Consider the following 18,762-nt stretch of genomic DNA (forward strand, 5'->3'; position numbering starts at 1 on the left):
TTATGATCTCCCTATTGACAGACCACAGCCCCGACTAACTTAGGGAAAATTTGCCATTTTATTGAGCTGTGACGTTCCTCATGAATTTGTTAAGACTTTTTTTAAGGTCATTTTAAGGTCGCCACATCCTTCTCTCTCTCTCTGGCTGCCCTAATGGCATGCGGAAGTTCCTGGGCCAGATATCAATCCTGTGCCCCAGCGGTGACAACCAACCCCAGATCCTTAACCTGCTGAGCCACCAGGGAACTCCTCCACCCCTTTCTCTTGATCTAATAATGTGTTTTAGAACTTGACCATTCTTAGTCCAAAACGTCTACCTGAAGTCTACCTCAGAACTACCCTAAAGTCTACTTGCTAAACGTTTTACTAAAGAGTTCATTTTCAATGACATGTCTTATAATGACTGCATTTCAAGACCCAGCTACATAAAACCTACCCTCCTGGGCATCCTTTGCACTGGCTAGTATTTACAGGAATCCATTCTTCCTGGTGGAATCCACACTAACTCCATAGTTAGAAAGATGGCCAGGGTTGGCCGGGGTGACCCGGAAAAGCTGATTGAGGCTTTGACACTGGACTTGGATACCCCATCAAAGTTTATTACTCTTTGGCTGGAGTAGAATGAAGAACTGGGAGAGTCATTTCCTCTTGTTCTTTCCTCTGCCGAAAGGAGAAACAGCTGGCTCTCCTTGTGAGAACTTCACCTCACCCACACGTCCAGCCCAGCACATTCTTGCAGGAGCCCGTCCGGAACTTCTCTAGTTCAAAGTCAGCTCACCTCACCCAATCAGTTAGAGAACTCTCCACAGAGTACTGTTCACAGGGCAATGCATCACACTGCCCTTGGCTCGCAGGGGTGATACCCAGTCAGCCTTTATCGCTTGCTTATTGCTAAATTTTCACAATAGGAGTAACAATAGCTAACATCCACCACACCCTGGATCTTGTCCTAATGATATTTTTCCAACGATCTTGGGGCTTCCCATCCACCATGAGGTTGATGCCATCATTATCCCCATTTTATAAAAGAAACAATAATAATAAAAGAGAGAGGAAGTCACTTGCCCACCATCACACAACTAGTCTAAACTTGACCCCCCATCTCTCTAACCCTAAAGCTCTTGACAGGTTGAACATTGGCAGGGATCTTCTTGCCCAAGGAACCGTCACAATTTTGATTGAAAAACGGGCTTGAGATGAAGAGCCTTCCCTCATTCTGCATCATCTCCCCCCCCCCATCCCTGCTGCCTGTGCCCCCACCCGCCTTCTCAGGCCTCAACACTGGTGAGTCTGTGGTTGTACTCTGTCAACAGGGCTTCTCAAAGAAAAAAGAGAGGAAAGAAAAATCAAAACCTGTCTGGTGGAATGGAGCCAGAGCGTAGCATGTCTGTTTTGGTGCTTTGGTTACTGAAACAAAGGCAGCTGTGTTTATTTCCGTGTTGGCTCCTGCAGACGTGGCTTCACTGCATTCAACTTGGGGCCACCAGGTCACATAGGTGCCTGGGATGAGTTTCATGTTCTCAGTTACACGCTGAGAGTCTGTGATGGGAAAGCCCGTCTCCATTCTAAAGACCATCCTGAAGAAGGGCAGAGGGTCCGGAGCAAGGGTCATCGAAGCTCTGGGTTTTTGACAGCTTTGACTTAGTTCTGGGCTCAATTCACATCCAGGCAACTCGTTTCAAACCCCAATCAGATGTGTTTCTCGCCAGCCTGAAAACTGCCTCAAGCATAGAGAGGAACATCTGACAGCCCCCGCCCCCTAAAACCCAATACCAAAAAGGAGAATTGAGGGAGTGTCCTCGTCCTCAGAGGGGTGTCAGGAATCACAGCACATGGTGAGAGATGGGGTCCAGGAATAAGAAGAGTACAAGGGCAGGAAGAAAGATCAAGGGCATCGGTTTAACCCTTCTTCCAGCCTAGACCCCCGCTGACACTACCACCTAGTGTGCAGAGCATAGCTTCTGCTATGGATGGAACTGGGTCTCCCCCCACTCCCAAATTCCTATGTTGAAGCCCTGTCCCCACAATGTGATGGTATTTGGAGATGGGGGCCTTTGGGAGATCATTAGGTTTCGGTGAAGTTAAAAGGTAGGACCCTCACCGCTCATGTTGGGATTAGCATCCTTTGAAGAAGGGACCTCAGCGATCTCTCGCTTCCCACTCGTGTGCACCAAGTGGCCATGCAAGAACACAGCCAGATGGCACCCTGGAAGCCCACTCGCACCAGGAACCCAATCTGCCGGCTCCTTGGCCTTGGACTTCCCAGCTTCCAGAACAGTGAGAAATGAATGTCTGTTGTTGAAGCCACCCAGTCTCTAGGATTTAGATGCCAGCCTGAGCAAACAAACACAGGTGGCGAAGTCAGGCAGGGATTCACATGCTGACTCTACCGTTCATGGCTGCGTGACCCTGGACAAGCTACTGTGTTTCTCTTACCCATCATTTTGTGCATAGACTAGGTACTGAGAACAAGGGCTGCCTCCACAGGACAGTGAGGAGGGGTGAATGGGATGTATGTGAAAGGCGCCTCGCATGTTTCCCGGCCCCTCCCTTCACGTCCCTGCCCCCGACTCATGTGGCCTTCGTGCCAGAATCGGGGCGGTCATACACTGGTGATGCCTCCCCACACGAGCCACGGCTGAGCTCCCAAATAGGCAGCCCACGGGGCAAACCTGGCCCACGGATGTGTTTTCTTTGGCCTGGATCAATGTTTGGGGACGTTTGGATTATTTATCAGGATTGAAAAGACAGGCACATAAAAAAAAAATCTCACTATCTGGTTCTTCTTGAGAAATCAGATGGTATGTCATGGGACCTGTGTTCTCTCGGGTGGGGACTCCCTAGGGCAGGGGGTGAGCTCTCACCTCCATCCTCCAGGTCCTCCAGCTGGCTTCACCTGTTCAGACCTGCTGGATGCCTGAGGGAGCAGCCCATGGGTTAACAGGGCTGGTGAAATCTGGCATGGCCCGTCCTTTTCCTAGTTGCCCACAAACAAAGGTTTTAAGTACAATTTCAGGATCAGTCCCCTGATGTGAGGCACAATTAGCACGTTCCTGAGTCACTGTTTTATTTATTTAGACGTCTATTGTGAGCTAAGAAATGCTCACGGAGAGGCCGGGATCTTAGCTCTTGGAGTAAAATTCAGTTCTTGCAACCCCCCGGGTTGGCTGACCCAGCTTTGCCCTTGTCTCTCCGCTTCTCCGTGGGGCCTGTTTCCTCCTCCGTAAAAGTAGGCCTTGGACTAGATGATCTCAGTTGTCTCTTTCCCTATTTGTCGAACTATTATGTGAAATTCAACGATTATGTGAAATTCGAACATGGGTAGAAATTTAACACAACTCTGTTTACTTCTGAGCCCTCAAGATTTCAGTGAAAGCAGAGCTCTTAAGACACCTCATTGACCCTTAACACAGGTCTTAACATAAACAAGACACGAATAATGGCTTTGTTTGATGTTCTGCCCACTCCAGGGCTGAGTCTCTAGCCGTCTTGTTTGGCGCTTAACACACCCGAGAGGAGTGACCACCAGGGCATTGATGAAAGTCCTGCTGTTCAACCTCCTGCCTCGGAAGACTCCAAGGCTCTGGGCCCTGCCTGCTCTCTGCCCTCGTTTGACCAAAACACAAACGCGAGCACGCCGCCACCCAAGCGCCAGCACTCCGTGCACATGGATCTCCTCTGTGTGCCTTGCTCACTGCCACCACAGGACCTTGGCACCTGCAGGTGCCGCCACCCAGAGCCCTCTTCACCTAATTCACACCCACCTTCAGATCACATCACCACCCCCGGCCCATGGGGCGAGAGCAAGTCCAACCAACAGAGGCTTTCATCACATCAGCTGTGTTGGAGTAGCCGTCACGGGTGCATCGAGAGAGTGTACACGTGTGATCCGCTGACTCACGATTCCCTCCCCAGCTGAATATAAACCCCCGGAGAGCAGGGTCCCCATCTGTCTTTGCTCATTGTTGTCTTGCTTGGCTATGTAGGAGGCACTCAATTTTGATGAATGAATGAGCAGTGAACACTACCGTCCTGGAAAAATTCTGGAAGACATTAAATTCCTCAAGGACCGTGTCTGATTGAGGGTTTCATCACCCAAACCTACAAGTACTGAGAGTAACAGCCTTGACAGTGGTGCTGAGAGCTCCACGTACCAAGCACTCCGTGCGTTCCAACCCTGTCCCAACAATCTATCGATGTAATGCCTTGATTTCATCAGCTCAAGAAACTTATGGAACTAGCCACATGTCCTACCCATGTTCCACGTAAGAGGAAATTAAGGCACTAAGAAGTTGGTAAGGCACCTAGTCAGTAAAAGGAAGAAGAACAGATAAAATCCCAGCAGCCTGGTCCCAACCGCTGGACTATCTTGCCTAATACGGTGCCTAAGGGTCAAGCAGGGCATAAGAAATAGTTACAGAATAAATGATAGCCACCAGACGTCAACCTTCTACCCTCTGCATGCACCCCCCCCACCCCCGCCACTATATACATGAACAAATGGACGTGCCCTCTGTGGAGCAGAAGTCTAGACAGATAAGGACCCTGGAACTGAATGGTCATAAGAGCCTCATAAAAACCAGCAGAAACAGCAACAGGAACTAAGCCAAAAATAAAACTGAAGGTAAGGATCCCAGTGGGGCAGCCCCTTCCGCCCCAGCTCAGGTCCAGCCAGACAGGCCAGCTACGTACCTGATGTTTTCGTTCAGTGCGTAAAGCTCGTTGCTCTGCAAGCCGCCCCCTTTGAAGACGTTGATCACAGCTGTCTGGACGCTGCATGGAGGGGAGGGGGACAGAAATGATCTCTGGTGAGGGGATTCTCCTTCCCAGGGGCCACGTCCACAAGCAGCTCACGGCGGAAGGCTGGTGCAAAAGCCGGGAAGCCCGCGGCACAGACATGGCCACGTTTTCTATCCCTAGAATCCATCACTTTCACCCCAGGGTCCTTGGAGAGGAAGGAAGATGGAAGAGAAGGAGCCCCAACAGGAGCCTCTCTCTGGCTACTCCCCACAGGCTGCCAGGCCTTCCTCCCCCACCTCGCCAGCAGCCCTGCCAGGAAAGCAGGGTTGATGAAGCACGGGCAGCGGGATCTGCTCTCAGGCAGCTGTGTGGCCAGCACTGCTGGGCCTGGAAGAATCCACATGGTATTTGGCTGCAAGCAGGAACAGACCCAGGCCCGGGGTTCTCTCATGTAGCAGGCCTCTGTCTTCACAGGGCAGCCTGGAGGCCTGGAGCCAACAGGAAAGGCCAATTCCTTTGCCTTTTTTCAATCTAAAACATTTTTTTCAAATATGGATTTTCATTGGCCTTGCCTTTTAATAGGATTTTCCTGGGGAGAACTACGGAGGCGCTGACCTCACTTCCCCTTCCATTCCCTTCCAGAGTGTCCAGGCGGGACAGCTAATCCCTTGAGGGGCCCCAGTAAGTTTTAAACGCCGTGTTCTCTGAATCCCAGCCTGACATTTCAGCAAGGAGCTGATCACACGCTGATTGCTGAGCCGCAAGAGGAACTCCACAAGCTTGCGGTCCTAAGGGTCCTAGGCCTTTTTTTTTTTTTTTTTTTTTAAAGAGCAAGCCTCCACTTTACATCAAACCATTTCCCATCCCCCCTCCCTCCTCATCAAGAGTTGTGCGTTCGGTGAAAAAAAATCCCTTAATCCAAATGACCAAAAACTCAGGAATGCTTGACAATCATGATGCACCTGATTGATCCAAAGAGGAACCAGGGAGATTTGAAAAACAGCTCACACAAGTGCATGACACAGGACCGAGTCCATCTCTACTCCATGCTTGGTGCACAAAAGGTCAGCTGGACACCTTGCAAAGGCTCTGTGTTTCCTCTTCCAACCACCTGTGACTCCCAGAATCAGATGATCCCTGGTTTCTGTTGCTTAATTAGCTTTTCACATGTATGTGCCTTATCATCCCCAATAGGTAACAGGTGACTTGAGGTCACTGCTATGGTCCTACCCTCGGGTCCTCTGATGATTTGGCGTGTGACTAATGGGCATGAGTAGTAGGTGTAAGTTCCAATTGTCTTGGGCTGATTAACTGACTTGGGAAGCCCCAAGGCCTTCAGGGGTCTGCTTTCACTCTACTAAAACAAGAAAAGCTGGGGAGGGGTCAGGGAAGGGACAAGCTAGGAGGATGAGATTAACAAAGCCAAACTTCTCTACGTAAAAAAGATAAACAAGGATTTACTTTATAGCACAGGGACATAGAGTCACTATCTTATAATAATCTATAATGGAATATAATCAGAAAAAAAAATCTGGGGAGTTCCCATTGTGATGCAGTGGAAATGAACTTCCATGAGAAGGCAGGTTCGATCCCTGGCCTCGCTCCGTGAGCTGGGGATCCAGCGTTGCCATGAGCTGTGGTGCAGGTTGCAGACGCAGCCCAGATCCTGCACTGCTGTGGCTGTGGCGTAGGATGGAAGCATTAACTCTGATGCAACCCATAGCCTAGGAACTTCCACATGCCAATATTTATAACCAAATGTTGTAAATCAACTATATAACATAAAAAGAAAAATTTAATTGAAAAAAACAAGGAAAGCTGACGGATACAGTCTCTATAGAGAAACACACTCTCTTCCTAAACTGGCCCTTTACTCACGACCCTCTGGAGTGGAGACCTCAGGAGATGCTGGAGCTCAGTCAACCCCTGGCCCTGTTCTCACCCTGGCAGCCCTGCCCGCTGCCCTCCCGGCGCCTCCTGTACCTGTTCCAAGCTGAGTTGGAGCTCAGCTGCAGAGCCTGGCGGGCTGCCTGGAAGCGGGGCAGGTCGCTGAGCGCTGGGGAGCTCATGAAGCGTGGTCTGGGCCTGCGGAAGGAGCCCATCTTGGGGAACTCGACGGGCAGGCTGGGGGCAAAGCCACGGGTCATAAGTCCAGGTGAGGGGCTGGCTTCTCCTCTGGTCCTGAAGGTTCCGACTGCCCACAGAAAGGGCTTCTCCCAGGCCTGCCTTCCGGCCCTCAGGCTTTTTCAGAACCGTGGCGTTCGCCAGCACCTGAAACGAGAGGGCCGAGTTTATTGAAAATGCCTGGGCTGAGCAAACCCCACCTTGAAGGAAGTGGGCTGGGGCTTTCCAGCCAAACCATCCTCCAGCCATTCCCGGGGCCCACGCTAATGCCCTCCCTGCGGAGCCCTGCTCACAGGTGTTGACAGGCCTCTCTTGGGCAGTAACAGCGTGGTCACCCCGAATGGGGAGGCAGCAACAGTGAGTTGAGGCCAGTCCCACAGAAAAGTGATTTCTCATGTGTGCTTAACTGTGGTTCTCATGCAGGCCCATCAGAGTTGGGGCACAGGATGAATCTCTGTCGACCCCGCAACGCTGTGCATTAAGAGATGGCTTTTTCACACAATGCCTCCCGGAGGACCCAGCAGCTCCCTGTCCTGGCACTAAAGCTCGTCCATGCGAGAGACCCCGGGCCATGCCAGCGCATGTGAAGGGCTCAACCATCCCCACAGTAACTGAGCCTCTTCATTCAGCTCATCTCCTCCCCTTCCCGACCTGCCTCCATTCATTCCTTCCACCAGAACATATTTATTTATTTATTTATTTGTCTTTTTGCCATTTCTTTTTGCCCGCAGCTTATGGAGGTTCCCAGGTGAGGGGTTGAATGGGAGCTGTAGCCGCTGGCCTATGCCAGCGCCACAGCAACACAGGATCCAAGCCGCATCTGTGACCTACACCACAGCTCACGGCAACACTGGATCCTTAACCCACTGAGCAAGGCCAGAGATGGAACCTGCGTGCACACAGATACCAGTCAGGTTCATTAACAGCTGAGCCACAACGGTAATGCCTCATGCAATAAATGTTAATTGAGCACCAACTATGCTCCAGGCACCCACTTAGGTATTGGGATGTGGTGGTGACCCTGGAGAAGGTGGTCCCTGCCCCATGGAGCTCACAACCGGCAGGCACTGCTCCATGTCATGCTGATTCTCTCCCAGGCTTCTGACTGCGTCTTCTGTTCCCCTTCGTCTCTCTCTCTCTGCTTATCTGAAACTAACTTACCCTGCAAGGTTGGCCTCAAGGTCACTGTCTCCTCGAAGCCTTGATGGCTCCATGGTTAATAGCAGTGACTTTGAGTGAATCTGGACTAGAGTCTTAAGGCCACTCCCAAGTTGTGTGGCTTTGGGCTCACTGAGTCTGAGAGTCCCCAACAGTGGGCACAGCCACTTCGAAGGACCAATGAGAGAGGAAATGAGATCACGTGGCAGAATGGGAGACCCAAGGCTCTCAAGCATCAGCTGTTTCTGTTCAGACCCCTCTCTTTCCTCAGCACTTTTGAACCTGTCACGTCAGTCTTTTATTCTTCTGTGAGTCTGAGTCCAAACGGATGATTTGAAGTACGTTTTGGAGAGTTCCCGTCATGGCGCAGCGGAAACGAATCCGACTAGGAACCATGAGGTTGCGAGTTCAATCCCTGGCCTCGCTCAGTGGGTTAAGGATCCAGCATACACCGTGAACCTGGTGTAGGTCGCAGGTGCGGCTCGGAACCTGTATTGCTGTGGCTCTGGCATAGGCCGGTGGCTACAGCTCCAATTGGATCCCTGGCCTGGGAACCTCCATGTGCCATGGGTGCAGCCCTAAAAAGACAAAAATACAAGGAAAAAAAAAAAGAAGAAAATAAAAAATGAAGTACGTTTTGGAAGTGGTCAGATTTAAGAATAAACGAAAGCCACCAAAGTCATACTTTCTTCTTCCGAGGGTTCAGGGTTTAGCCCAGAAGTATTCCCACTGGCATCTCTTACCAGCTGACTCTGCTATGTCCCCCAAACCAATGCTGAAAGAAAAAGAAATATTCCAGCCCTAAGTGCCAACTCTCAGGCTGGCAGGGGGGCCGGTTTGGCAGGCCTGGCAGCAGTGTCGGGAGAAACAGGAACCGAGGCGTCGCCTCCCAGGGAAACAGGCTGCTCTGGACAGAAGAGGAATGAGGCTGCAAGGCGGGCACCCAGGCCATCCATTCAGAGGGTGTGGGCGACGCTAGCACCGTGCATAGACAGGGGGCACGGTGACAATGAACGTGTGAGACCAAGAGCCACAAAGGAATGGCTCGCCCCGCCTCTTGAAATTTTTTTTTCAAAAGGAAAGCAGAAAAATAAATAAATGAAACAAAGGAAAGCAGAGTTCGTTTCCATCTTCCTCTGTGGTCTCCTGCCCCCCTCTCCAGCCCACTCTCAGAGTGAGCTGACAGTGACTAAAATTTACCAGTAAAGGCTGGGGAAGGCAGAACAGGCCCGCTCAGTTTCAGAGGGTCTCCAACACTCCACCAGTGTCCCCTGGAAGGTGGAAAGATCTATGCAAATCAGTGAGTGAGGCGAAGAAGTAATATCGCCACGGAGGCCCCTTCAGGAGCCTTGAACTAACGGGCTTCGGGATTTAACTTGCCCGGTAAAGGTCACCCTCTTAAGAGAGGCTCCATTTCACTGCCCTTCTTTAAATGGGCCTGCTAAGAACGATTCATCCGTGTAATTATGGGATAGTAACTCCTTTTATGAGGCGCTTAAACCCCAGGTGATGGAGCTGCCTCCCACACAGGCGCACTTGCCCAGGGAAGCAGAAGTGGAAGCAGCACCGATCACGCGCTGTTTCCTTTCCGGCTTCCTGCTGAAACACTGCATCTCAGGAGGCTGAGCCACACTGAGGACCACAGGGGGCTCCTGGCCCCCTCCACTTCTCTGTTAGCACCCCCAGGCCTCCTGCTCCAGGCCCTGTGTGCATCCAGCAAGATACGTGGGCAGCCTCATCCACATACACGTGGCCTCTTTTTTTCTGCTTTTAGGGCCTCACTTGCAGCATTTGGAAGTTCCCAGGCTAGGGGTGGAATTGGAACTGCCACTGCCAGCCTACACCACAGCCATAGCAACACCAGATCCCAGCCACATCTGGAACTTACATGACAGCTCACAGCAACACCAGGCCCTTAATCCACTGAGCGAGGCCAGGGATCGAACCCACATACTCATGGATAAAAGTCTGGTTCTTAACCACCGTGCCACAGTGGGAACTCCAGCCCTTTTAACCAAGAGCAACTTTCAGCCAAAGGCATCATGACAGCAGCTTCCTTGGCCTCACATGGGCCGCGCAGTCACGCATAAGGAGCCGCCTCCAATTCATCTGGCCCCTGCAAGATCTGCCACCCTCAGATCCACACCATCCAAGCTGCCCTTGTTCCCATCATCCCTACTTCTGGATGGAGCCAAGAGGCCTCCCCAGAGCAGAGAGGAAGCTGCTGGGAGCGCTGATGAGAGTGGCCTGAAGGGAGAAGCTACCTCACCCTGTATCTACCTGCTACGGCCCTGGATCCTTGGACACAAGCTTATCTTGACCTAAATAGGACAAATCAGAAATGACCAGACAGATGGGGCTTTGGAGTGAAGCCAGTCCAGACTGCCTTTTACAAGTGATGAACGTGAGGCCCAGAGGAGCAGAGAAATGTCCAATGTCTCTGACACAGGAGAGAGCCAGGACCTGTCGGAACTCAGGTTCCCTGACTCCTGATCTAGAAAGTTCCCTAGCCCCCACCTGGGTCATTCTTAAGCTCCTCAAAGACAGGCATTGGGATTTTCTCATCTGTATAACCTCAAGCCTAAGCAAGTGCTGAAAATAAAAATGAAGGAAGGGTAGCAACTAATAAGGCACCGAATGCCCGCCTGGCATGAAGACAAACCCCGTCACCATAGGGGAGCTTAACCATCACATAACCCCATGTGAAGATCAGAGAAGTGAAGTAACCTGTTAGAAAGTCACACAGCTCATAAGTGGCAAATCACTGACTGATGACAGGCCTGATTCTACTCTCCATTCCCCCTTTGCCAGACTACCAAACTGGGCCAGAAACTCAGAATCAAAGCTACCAAGTTACTCGGGAAGATTTCATATCAAAATTCCTATCTCATGCTCCGGAGAGAAACAGACAGAAGGAACTCTGAGAGCACAGTTGATGGGGATAAGAGAAGCAGGAGGAGACAAAAGGCAAGCAGAAAGCATGGACTGCCTTCTTAGGCACCCCACTCCTTACTATCCGTGTGACCCTGGCCAGTTTCGTGACCTCTCTGAGGCTCAATTTCCTCCTGCACAAAATGAACTTGCCAGCATGACAACGTCAGGGTTGTGTGAGGATAAAACAAGTACGTATTTATAAACACGTGGACAGAACAGCACGCAGCAAACAGCAAATGCTTCCTAAGTGCTGGTTAAATAAATAAAATAACTTGTGGTTATTTCTAAATCTCCAAGGCATGACAGCCGTGCAAGCGCAGTCACACTTCCTCCTGCTTATGGCGACCTCAGCAACATCTGGAAAATACTTCTCCTGGGGGGCAGGCCAGGCCTCTGAGCCCCCGGATGGTGATCACAGTGCGTTAGGGCCGTGGGTCACCCGAGATGTTATTTACTGAGGAGCGGGAGGCCTCTCAGCTCCTTTTCTGGGCTGCCGTGTGGGTGGATGTTGGTCACAGAGTGAAACAAGTTCAGAATCACTGGCCTTTGGCCCAGCCATTCCGCTTTTGAGACTGTACCCTATACAGATGGTCCCAAAGACTCGCAGCTATGCTTATTTGTCTGCAGTGACAAGACATTGGAAATGACTGAAACAGCCATCTGCGGGGGACAGGATAAACCAAGTACGGTAGCCCCTAAATGGAATAGTTAAGACATCATTAAAAGGAGTTCCTGTTGTGACTCAGCAGGTTAAGAACCCGACATAGAGTCCATGAGGATGTGGGTTCGATCCTTGGCCTCACTCAGTGGGTTAAGGATCTGGTGTTGCCACAAGCTGCAGTGTACATCATGGATGTGGCTCGGATCTGGCACTGCCATGGTTGTAACATAGGCTGGCAGCTGCAGCTCTGATTCGACCCCTAGCCGGGGAACTTCCGTATGTGGCAGGTGCAGCTGATAAAAAAAAAAAAAAGGAGTTCCCGTCGTGGCGCAGTGGTTAACGAATCCGACTAGGAACCATGAGGTTGCGGGTTCGGTCCCTGCCCTTGCTCAGTGGGATAAGGATCCGGCATTGCCATGAGCTGTGGTGTAGGTTGCAGATGCGGCTCGGATCCTGTGTTGCTGTGGCTCTGGCGTAGGCTGGCAGCTATAGCTCCGATTAGACCCCTAGCCTGGGAACCTCCATATGCCATGGGAGTGGCCCAAGAAATGGCAAAAAGACAAAAAAAAAAAAAAGACATCATTAAAAGCAATGGGAGTACCCCTAGTTCCAAAGGATGAGTGGCCACTGGTGGCTTTGGAATCAGCCAAACACTGGCATCAGGGCTCATTCCACCACCTACTGACTGTGGGAGACAGAAAAATTCCGCCTCCAGGATATAGTCACCGCTTAGTCCTCAGAACCTGTGAATATTACCTTGGGTAGCAAAAGATAAGATTAAGTCAAGGAATCATATCTTAGATTGTCTAGGTGGGCCCATGAACACCATGACATGTATCCTGATGAGAGGGAGGCAGGAGACTGGAGACAGAAGAGAAGATACAGATGCTCAGAGAGGAGACGAAGCTAAAAAGGAGGCAGCAACTGGAGAGAGGCAGCCGCAAGCCAAGGAATGCTGGCAGGCCCCACAGGAGGCTGAGAGGGGAAAGGAAGAAAGAGATTCTCCCCATGGCAGCTAGAAGTTGGTATGCTGTGAAAAGAAAGATTCACCTGTAGAGCCTCTGGAGGGAGTATGACCCTGTTACACCTTGATTCTGGACTTCTGGCCTCCAGAACTGAGAATACATTTCTGTTGCTTTAAGCCACCAAGGCTGTGGGAATTTGTTACTGAAGCCACCAAAAAAAAAAAAAAAAAAAAAAAAAAAAAAAAAAAAAAAAGAAGAAGAAGAAGAAGAAGAAAAGAAAAGAAAAAAAAAGAAAGAAATGAATACTCTCACTGTGTGGCCTTGGACAGCTTTGGAGTCTCTACTTCTGAAGATGGGCACGTGGAGAGTTGTGGTGCTGATGAGAGAGATTACCTATGAAGAGCGTGGCCTGGTTCCTGAAATGAGGCCGGTACCACCCACAGGTGCAGCAGAGGTTCAGAGCAAAGTGCCAGAGCCAGGCTCGGTGCCACCACTTCCAGCCGAGACAGGTGACTTAGGACTGGTGGGAGGGGCTGGATGAGATGATTCAAGAAAGGCTTCGCATAGGCTTAAAATAGTCTTGGTAGGCGGTGAGTGCTCGCTCTACGCCGCCTAATGTTTATTTCACCACCACCCCCACCACCACCACCACCACAGTCGCTGCATTTGTCTGCTCCACCTGCCATAACCAAATATCACACTGGACTGGATGGTTTAAGCAACAGAAATTTCCTTTCTCCCGGTTCATGTGCTCCAAGTTCAAGATGAAGGCGTGGGCAGGGCTGGATTCTCCGGAGGCCTCTCTCCTGGGCTTGCAGAGGGCCACCTTCGCCCCGTGTCCTCCCGTATCCTGTCCTCTGTATGCAAGCAGCCCTGGTGTCTCTCTGTCTACATTTCCTCTTCTCACCAGGCCACCAGCCAGACTGGATTACAGCTCACTCTAACAAGTTCACTTACATGTAATCACCTCTGCAAAGGCCCTGTTTCCAAAGACAGACCCATTCTGAGCTGCCGGGGGCGAGGTCTCAACATATGAACTGGGGGGGTTAACATAATTCGGCTACGCCACCATCAACACGGTCATCCTCGCAAAACCTTCTTGGCCTAAAGCCTCCCAGCTACAGAAACCACCGTAGGAGGTGTTCTCTTCCACAAGACCCACGAGGTTAACACTCAGAAAGGTGTGCTTCTAAAAGTTATTTCAGCAACTAAGTTTTGGATGCTTGAAGCATTCAGTTCAGTTCTCTGGAAGCCAGGGTCCTGGGTACAGGGACCGTGTGGCGGGCACGGGGTTTCTGGGCCCGATCACTGACCTTGCTCTCCCAGGCTCACCTCGGGGGTTGCTTTGGAAACCTCCAGGCTCAAGATCCAGGATGTATTTCTTGGAGAGAAAGAACACGGTGTCTCACCTTCTCCTCCCGGCTTCCAGGGCCAGGGTGAGGGGAGGAGGGGGCGCAGCCCACGGGCCAGGCCAGTGGGCAGAGGAAGGTGGTACACTTAGTGGAAAATGCAAATGAATTCTACTGAGCCTCCAACCCTCAACTCTGAAAAGGGAAGTAGGATCATGGCACAACTTAAAATAAAGAAGTGGGTGGCTTAGAATGACTCTGGGGCTTCCAGGAAAAAGCCATTCTGAGTGTAAATAACAAAGAAGTCAAAGAAAACTAGGCACGCCGTCTGATGGGGCCGCCCAGAAAACCAGGAGAAATCAGTTCCCAAGGAAACCAGAAGGTCCATCCACACGTCCCCTTTGGGAGCCCCTGCAGGCGGGAAGCCCAGCGTGGAGCTCCCTTTCCGGGACACGAACACAGAAGTGAAGAGCCAACGTCTTTCAGCACCGTCAGGATTTAGATCTTGTCATGTAATTCCACCCACACCCATTCTTTAGTTGTGGCCAGAGCTGTATTTATAACGATGGCAGCAGAAAATGACAGCACATTTGCAGAGGGCCAGTGAAGGAGTAGACACTTGACACGTATTATCTTGGTGTTTCCAGAGTGAATTTAGGGGTCTGGACCAAAAATCTTGAATGAAATAGATTAGAAGAGAAAACATCAGGGTGCACCGCCCTTGGGGGGCGGGGGGGGCGCATGTATATGACAGGTGTAGCCCTGTGCTGAGGCCAGATGTATCAGTATTTCCTACTGCACCTAGTGCTCAGAGTATTTGAAAGCCCTGGGTGCTACTGCCATCCACATCTTAGAGGAGAGACAGAGGTGCTGCCTAGGACAAGAATCCAGCAGTCTAGCGCCTCCGATGCTCATGGTGCTGTTGCTTCAATGCCTCCAAAGGTTCCCCCCAGGTTTTAGAATAGATCCCCAAACACCATCCTTACATCTTCATCTCCTTCCACGCTGGCTTTCCTTTATCTCTTCTAACACCACCTGCTCTTCCTGCCCCCAGGACCTTTGCACATGCTGTGCCCACTGTGTAAAATACAGCCCCCTCACTTCTCTAGGCTCAAACCTGCACAGCCTTTGTCACTCAGCCTTCACTTGCTCAGAGAGGCCCTTGCACCTCACCTCGATCAGGCCACATCGCCCCACAGAGCTCCCTCCTCACCTCCTTTGCTGTGGTTTCACAATCCACCTCAATATATCACGACAGAATTATTTCCTATTGTTTTTCTGAGGTCCACCAGGGCAGGAACTGTGTCTATCTTGTTCTCGGGTGCCTCCCCAGAGCTTAGTACCATGCAGGAATTCCACAGATAGTTGAAAGAGCACCTGAACCAGCCCCATGAAAGGTACGACTGCTGGGAGCCACAGGAACCATAAGCAAGTGTCACAGGAACCATAAGCTGAGAACACCAACACCTCAACAGACATAGGGCTTTACCCTCTGAAAACATCCTGGTATTGAAATCTGACAAACCTGGGTTCAAATCCGGCTTCTCCAATGTATTAGCTGGGCGACCTGGATAAATAACTCAACCTCTCTGAATCTTAGTTCCCTCATCTGTCAAATGAGTGTGATCCTAATCTCAATGCTGTTAAGATTAAATGAGATGGCCGAGACCATGGTGGCCTGGCCCATAGGAGGGGCCCCCCGCATCACAGCTAGTGTTAATGTTTTTAGAAAATATTGCTCGTCACAAAGCCTTCATGGGCTCCAAAAGGTGACAGGTGGCCGTGGTGTGGAGCAGCAGGTGCTCCCACACATTGCTGAAGGGAGCATCATCTGGGGCAACTGCTACATAGGGAAATTTGACCAGGGCTATGAAAATGACAAAGGACACACAATGCTACCTCCTGGAACTTTACTCCAGGCATGTCAAGTGGCTTATGGAACCAGGGTTTTCACTACAGCCTTCTTTATAATAGCAACGGTGTGGGCATACCCTAAATGCTCAGCAACAGAGGACCGGCCACGTAAACTCTGGTGTAGAAAGGGAGAGAGCTTTCTGCATTGACGGGGTGCTCTGAGGGGGACACTCCAAATGAAACATGCTGAAAAGGAATTCCCATCCATAGCTCAGTGGAAACCAATCTGATTAGGAACCATGAGATTGCGGGTTTGATCCCTGGCCTCGCTCAGTGGGTTAAGGATCTGGCATTGCCATGAGCTGTGGTGTAGGCCGGCAGCTACAGCTCCAATTAGACCCCTAACCTGGGAACCTCCATATGCCATGAGTGCGGCCCTAAAAAGACAAAAGACAAAAAGAAAGAAAAGAAAAGAAAGGTGCTGAAAAGCTAAACAGAGAATCAAGTGTCTATTAGGCTCCCCTCTGCATAAATATATATGTATATAAAAGAGTATCACATATGTCACTGCCCAAATACCAAGTAGTTCTTAAAGGACTAACCAGGAACCTGTAACACTGGTTTTTCCCAGGAAGGGAATTGGTGGCAGGGCCCCCTTTTTTTGTAATCCCTTTTGTGCCTTTTGAATTTTGAAATATGAAAATGTATGACCTATTCAAATAAATAAGTAAAAACAACAGTGATTTCTCCCTACATCCCTCGTCCCCCCACCCCCAGAAAAGTAAAATAAAATACAAGTTTGTTCAAACTCAGTTGTTTGGAGGAAGTCAGGGTTCAAACTCGGCCCCTGGTTCCCAGTGCAGGGTGCTATCAATTACCGGCCCTTCATTCACTCAGTCAACCCAAATGTATTTATTCGGCACTTATTCTACAGCAGGAGCTGCCTTGCACAGGGACACATGGGCCAGGGGAGAAACCCTGGTAAGAAAAGAAGATGGAAAGAAGAACCAATTTCTTTCCATTTTTGCATCACGCGTCACACGTTGGCCCAAAGGGCTGAGCCTGGAACATACCAGAGAGAGGGCAGAACCAGAGCAGGGGAAAGGAGGCAGCCACCACTCCATCCAACCTGGTGTCTGCCATCTCTGGAGAAAAGCCCAGCTCTCCCAGACCTGAATTTTCCAACAGAAGCCCCAAATCCAGGCTTTTTAAAGTCCTAAAAGCAGAGTTTCCATTGTGGCTCATCAGGTGAAGAACCTGACTGGTATCCATGAGGATGCGGCTTTGAGCCCTCGCCTCACTCAGTGGGTTGAGAATCTGGTCTTGTGGCATACATAGGTCGCAGATGGGCTCGGGTCTGGTGTCACCATGGCTGTGGCATAAGCCAGCAGCTGCAGCTCCAATTCAACCCCTAGCCTGGGAGCTTCCACATGCCACAGGGGCAGCTATAAAAATAAATAAATAAGTAAATAAAATAAAATAAAAATAAATAAAATAAAAATTAATAAATAAGTAAAATAAAGTACTGAAAGCCCCTGATGTGTGAGTACTGGCAACTAATTCACTAGGCCATCGAATGCTTTAGGGACCTCACATATTGGTCTGGGACCTTTATTTTACCCCGTCATTGCAAGGACTACAAGCCTTCTTCCACGTTGCACCCAGAGTCTAATCCGGGTGTGACGTGAGCTGGCACTACCCGACCACGACAGCCTTAGGTGTCCCTTCTCTTCCCCTCGGCCATCGACTTCTCAGCTAATTAAGGGCTTGGACTTGCTAACGGCCATGATTACCTCTCAGCAGCGCCAGCCATGCACTCAGCCTCTGCCCTGTGAGCCCCCCCAAACCGGGCACCCTTGACAGAAGAGGAGGGCAATGGGACCCTGACTCCACACCAACTCAGAACCAGTCCTCCCGCCGACCACACCACCTAGCTGACCAGCCTCTTCACGAACCAGCTCTTTCTTAACTCACTCTTACCCCATTGCCGGATCCTCGGCAGCACCACGGGCACCCCCCCCCACCCCCCCTGTATTACAGATACACCCAGGCGTACTCTTCCAACGGGGCGAGCCAGCAGCACCTGGGACCGTGCCCGAAGAAACACACAGCAAACCGAACCCTCTCAGCCAACTAGGAAACCAGACCTGAACACCCCCGGCCCCGGCCCACGGGATGGAAACTAAGTTGAAAGGAGGTTTTTAAGAGCAGTGGGACCAGTCTGCAAATCAGTTGCCTCTCGTGACGATTTTATTATTGCTGCTGCCGATAAGAATAACTATTACATTTAGAACAGATAAGCAATGAGGTCCTGCTGTACAGCACAGGAAGTTGCATTCAGTGTCTTGAGATAGAACATGATAGAAGATAATAGGAGAAAAATAATGTATATATATGTATAACTGGGTCACTTTCTATACAGCAGAAATTGGCACAACACTGTAAATCAACTATAATTAAAAAAATAAAAGGGTACCCCAACCATCATTAGAGGCTGGTCTTCACAGCAGGATGGTGGCAAGATTCTCCGGGCATCTAGTGCCTCAGTTCATTTCCACCCTAAACCAGTGAGGTAGGTTTTGGCATTCCCACTTCGCAGATGAAGAAACAGAAGCCTTCACATTTACTTGCCCAAAGTCAGAAGTGGGACCCGTGTCATATCTGACCTGATTCTGGTGCCTGAACGCCCAACCCTCTGTTTCCACAACTCTCGTGTGTGCCGTGTGGACCACCGCTCATGCCCTCCCTTCACGACCATCACCAACAGCTTCTTACCTGGTTCAGACAGCCCGAGTGCTCTGTCCCTTACAGGAAGGAGGCTTCGTTTCCTCATGGTTCCTGCAAGCGAGCTGAAGTCATTGTTTGTTTACTCGTTCACTATCTGACTGGCCTTGAGAGCAAGTCAGTTCCTTAAAGACCTGTAAGCCCTCGCTTGTCTCGTTCACGGCTACATCCTGATACAGGCACAGTGCTAGGC

At 50.5% G+C, this 18,762-nt stretch overlaps 1 protein-coding gene across 14 annotated transcripts in view; it reads right to left on the reverse strand.

Moving 5' to 3' along the window:
• The window catches only part of PRR5L (proline rich 5 like), a 166,569-nt gene that overhangs the window by 54,452 nt on the left and 93,355 nt on the right, over positions 1-18,762 (reverse strand). For 10 of the 14 annotated variants that reach the window (XR_014837062.1, XR_014837059.1, XR_014837060.1 and 7 more), the window contains 2 exons: positions 6,724-7,011; positions 4,693-4,773 (listed from right to left, as the gene is read on the reverse strand). Coding sequence is in view for 9 of the 14 variants with exons in the window: in XM_085011436.1 (XP_084867562.1) it covers positions 4,693-4,773; positions 6,724-7,011 (369 nt within the window). In the remaining 5 variants the exon portion in view is untranslated. Of the gene's footprint in view, positions 1-4,692; positions 4,774-6,723; positions 7,012-18,560; positions 18,624-18,762 lie in introns of all 14 variants that reach the window. The other 4 variants (XR_014837061.1, XM_085011439.1, XM_085011438.1 and 1 more) reach the window with 1 other exon arrangement.

This window comes from Sus scrofa, chromosome 2 (genome assembly GCF_054392235.1).
Source record: "Sus scrofa isolate SSC_HxYL_T2T_F1_AM1 chromosome 2, Sscrofa_HxYL_maternal_Yorkshire_Landrace_v2.0, whole genome shotgun sequence".
Taxonomy (NCBI): Eukaryota; Metazoa; Chordata; class Mammalia; order Artiodactyla; family Suidae; genus Sus; species Sus scrofa.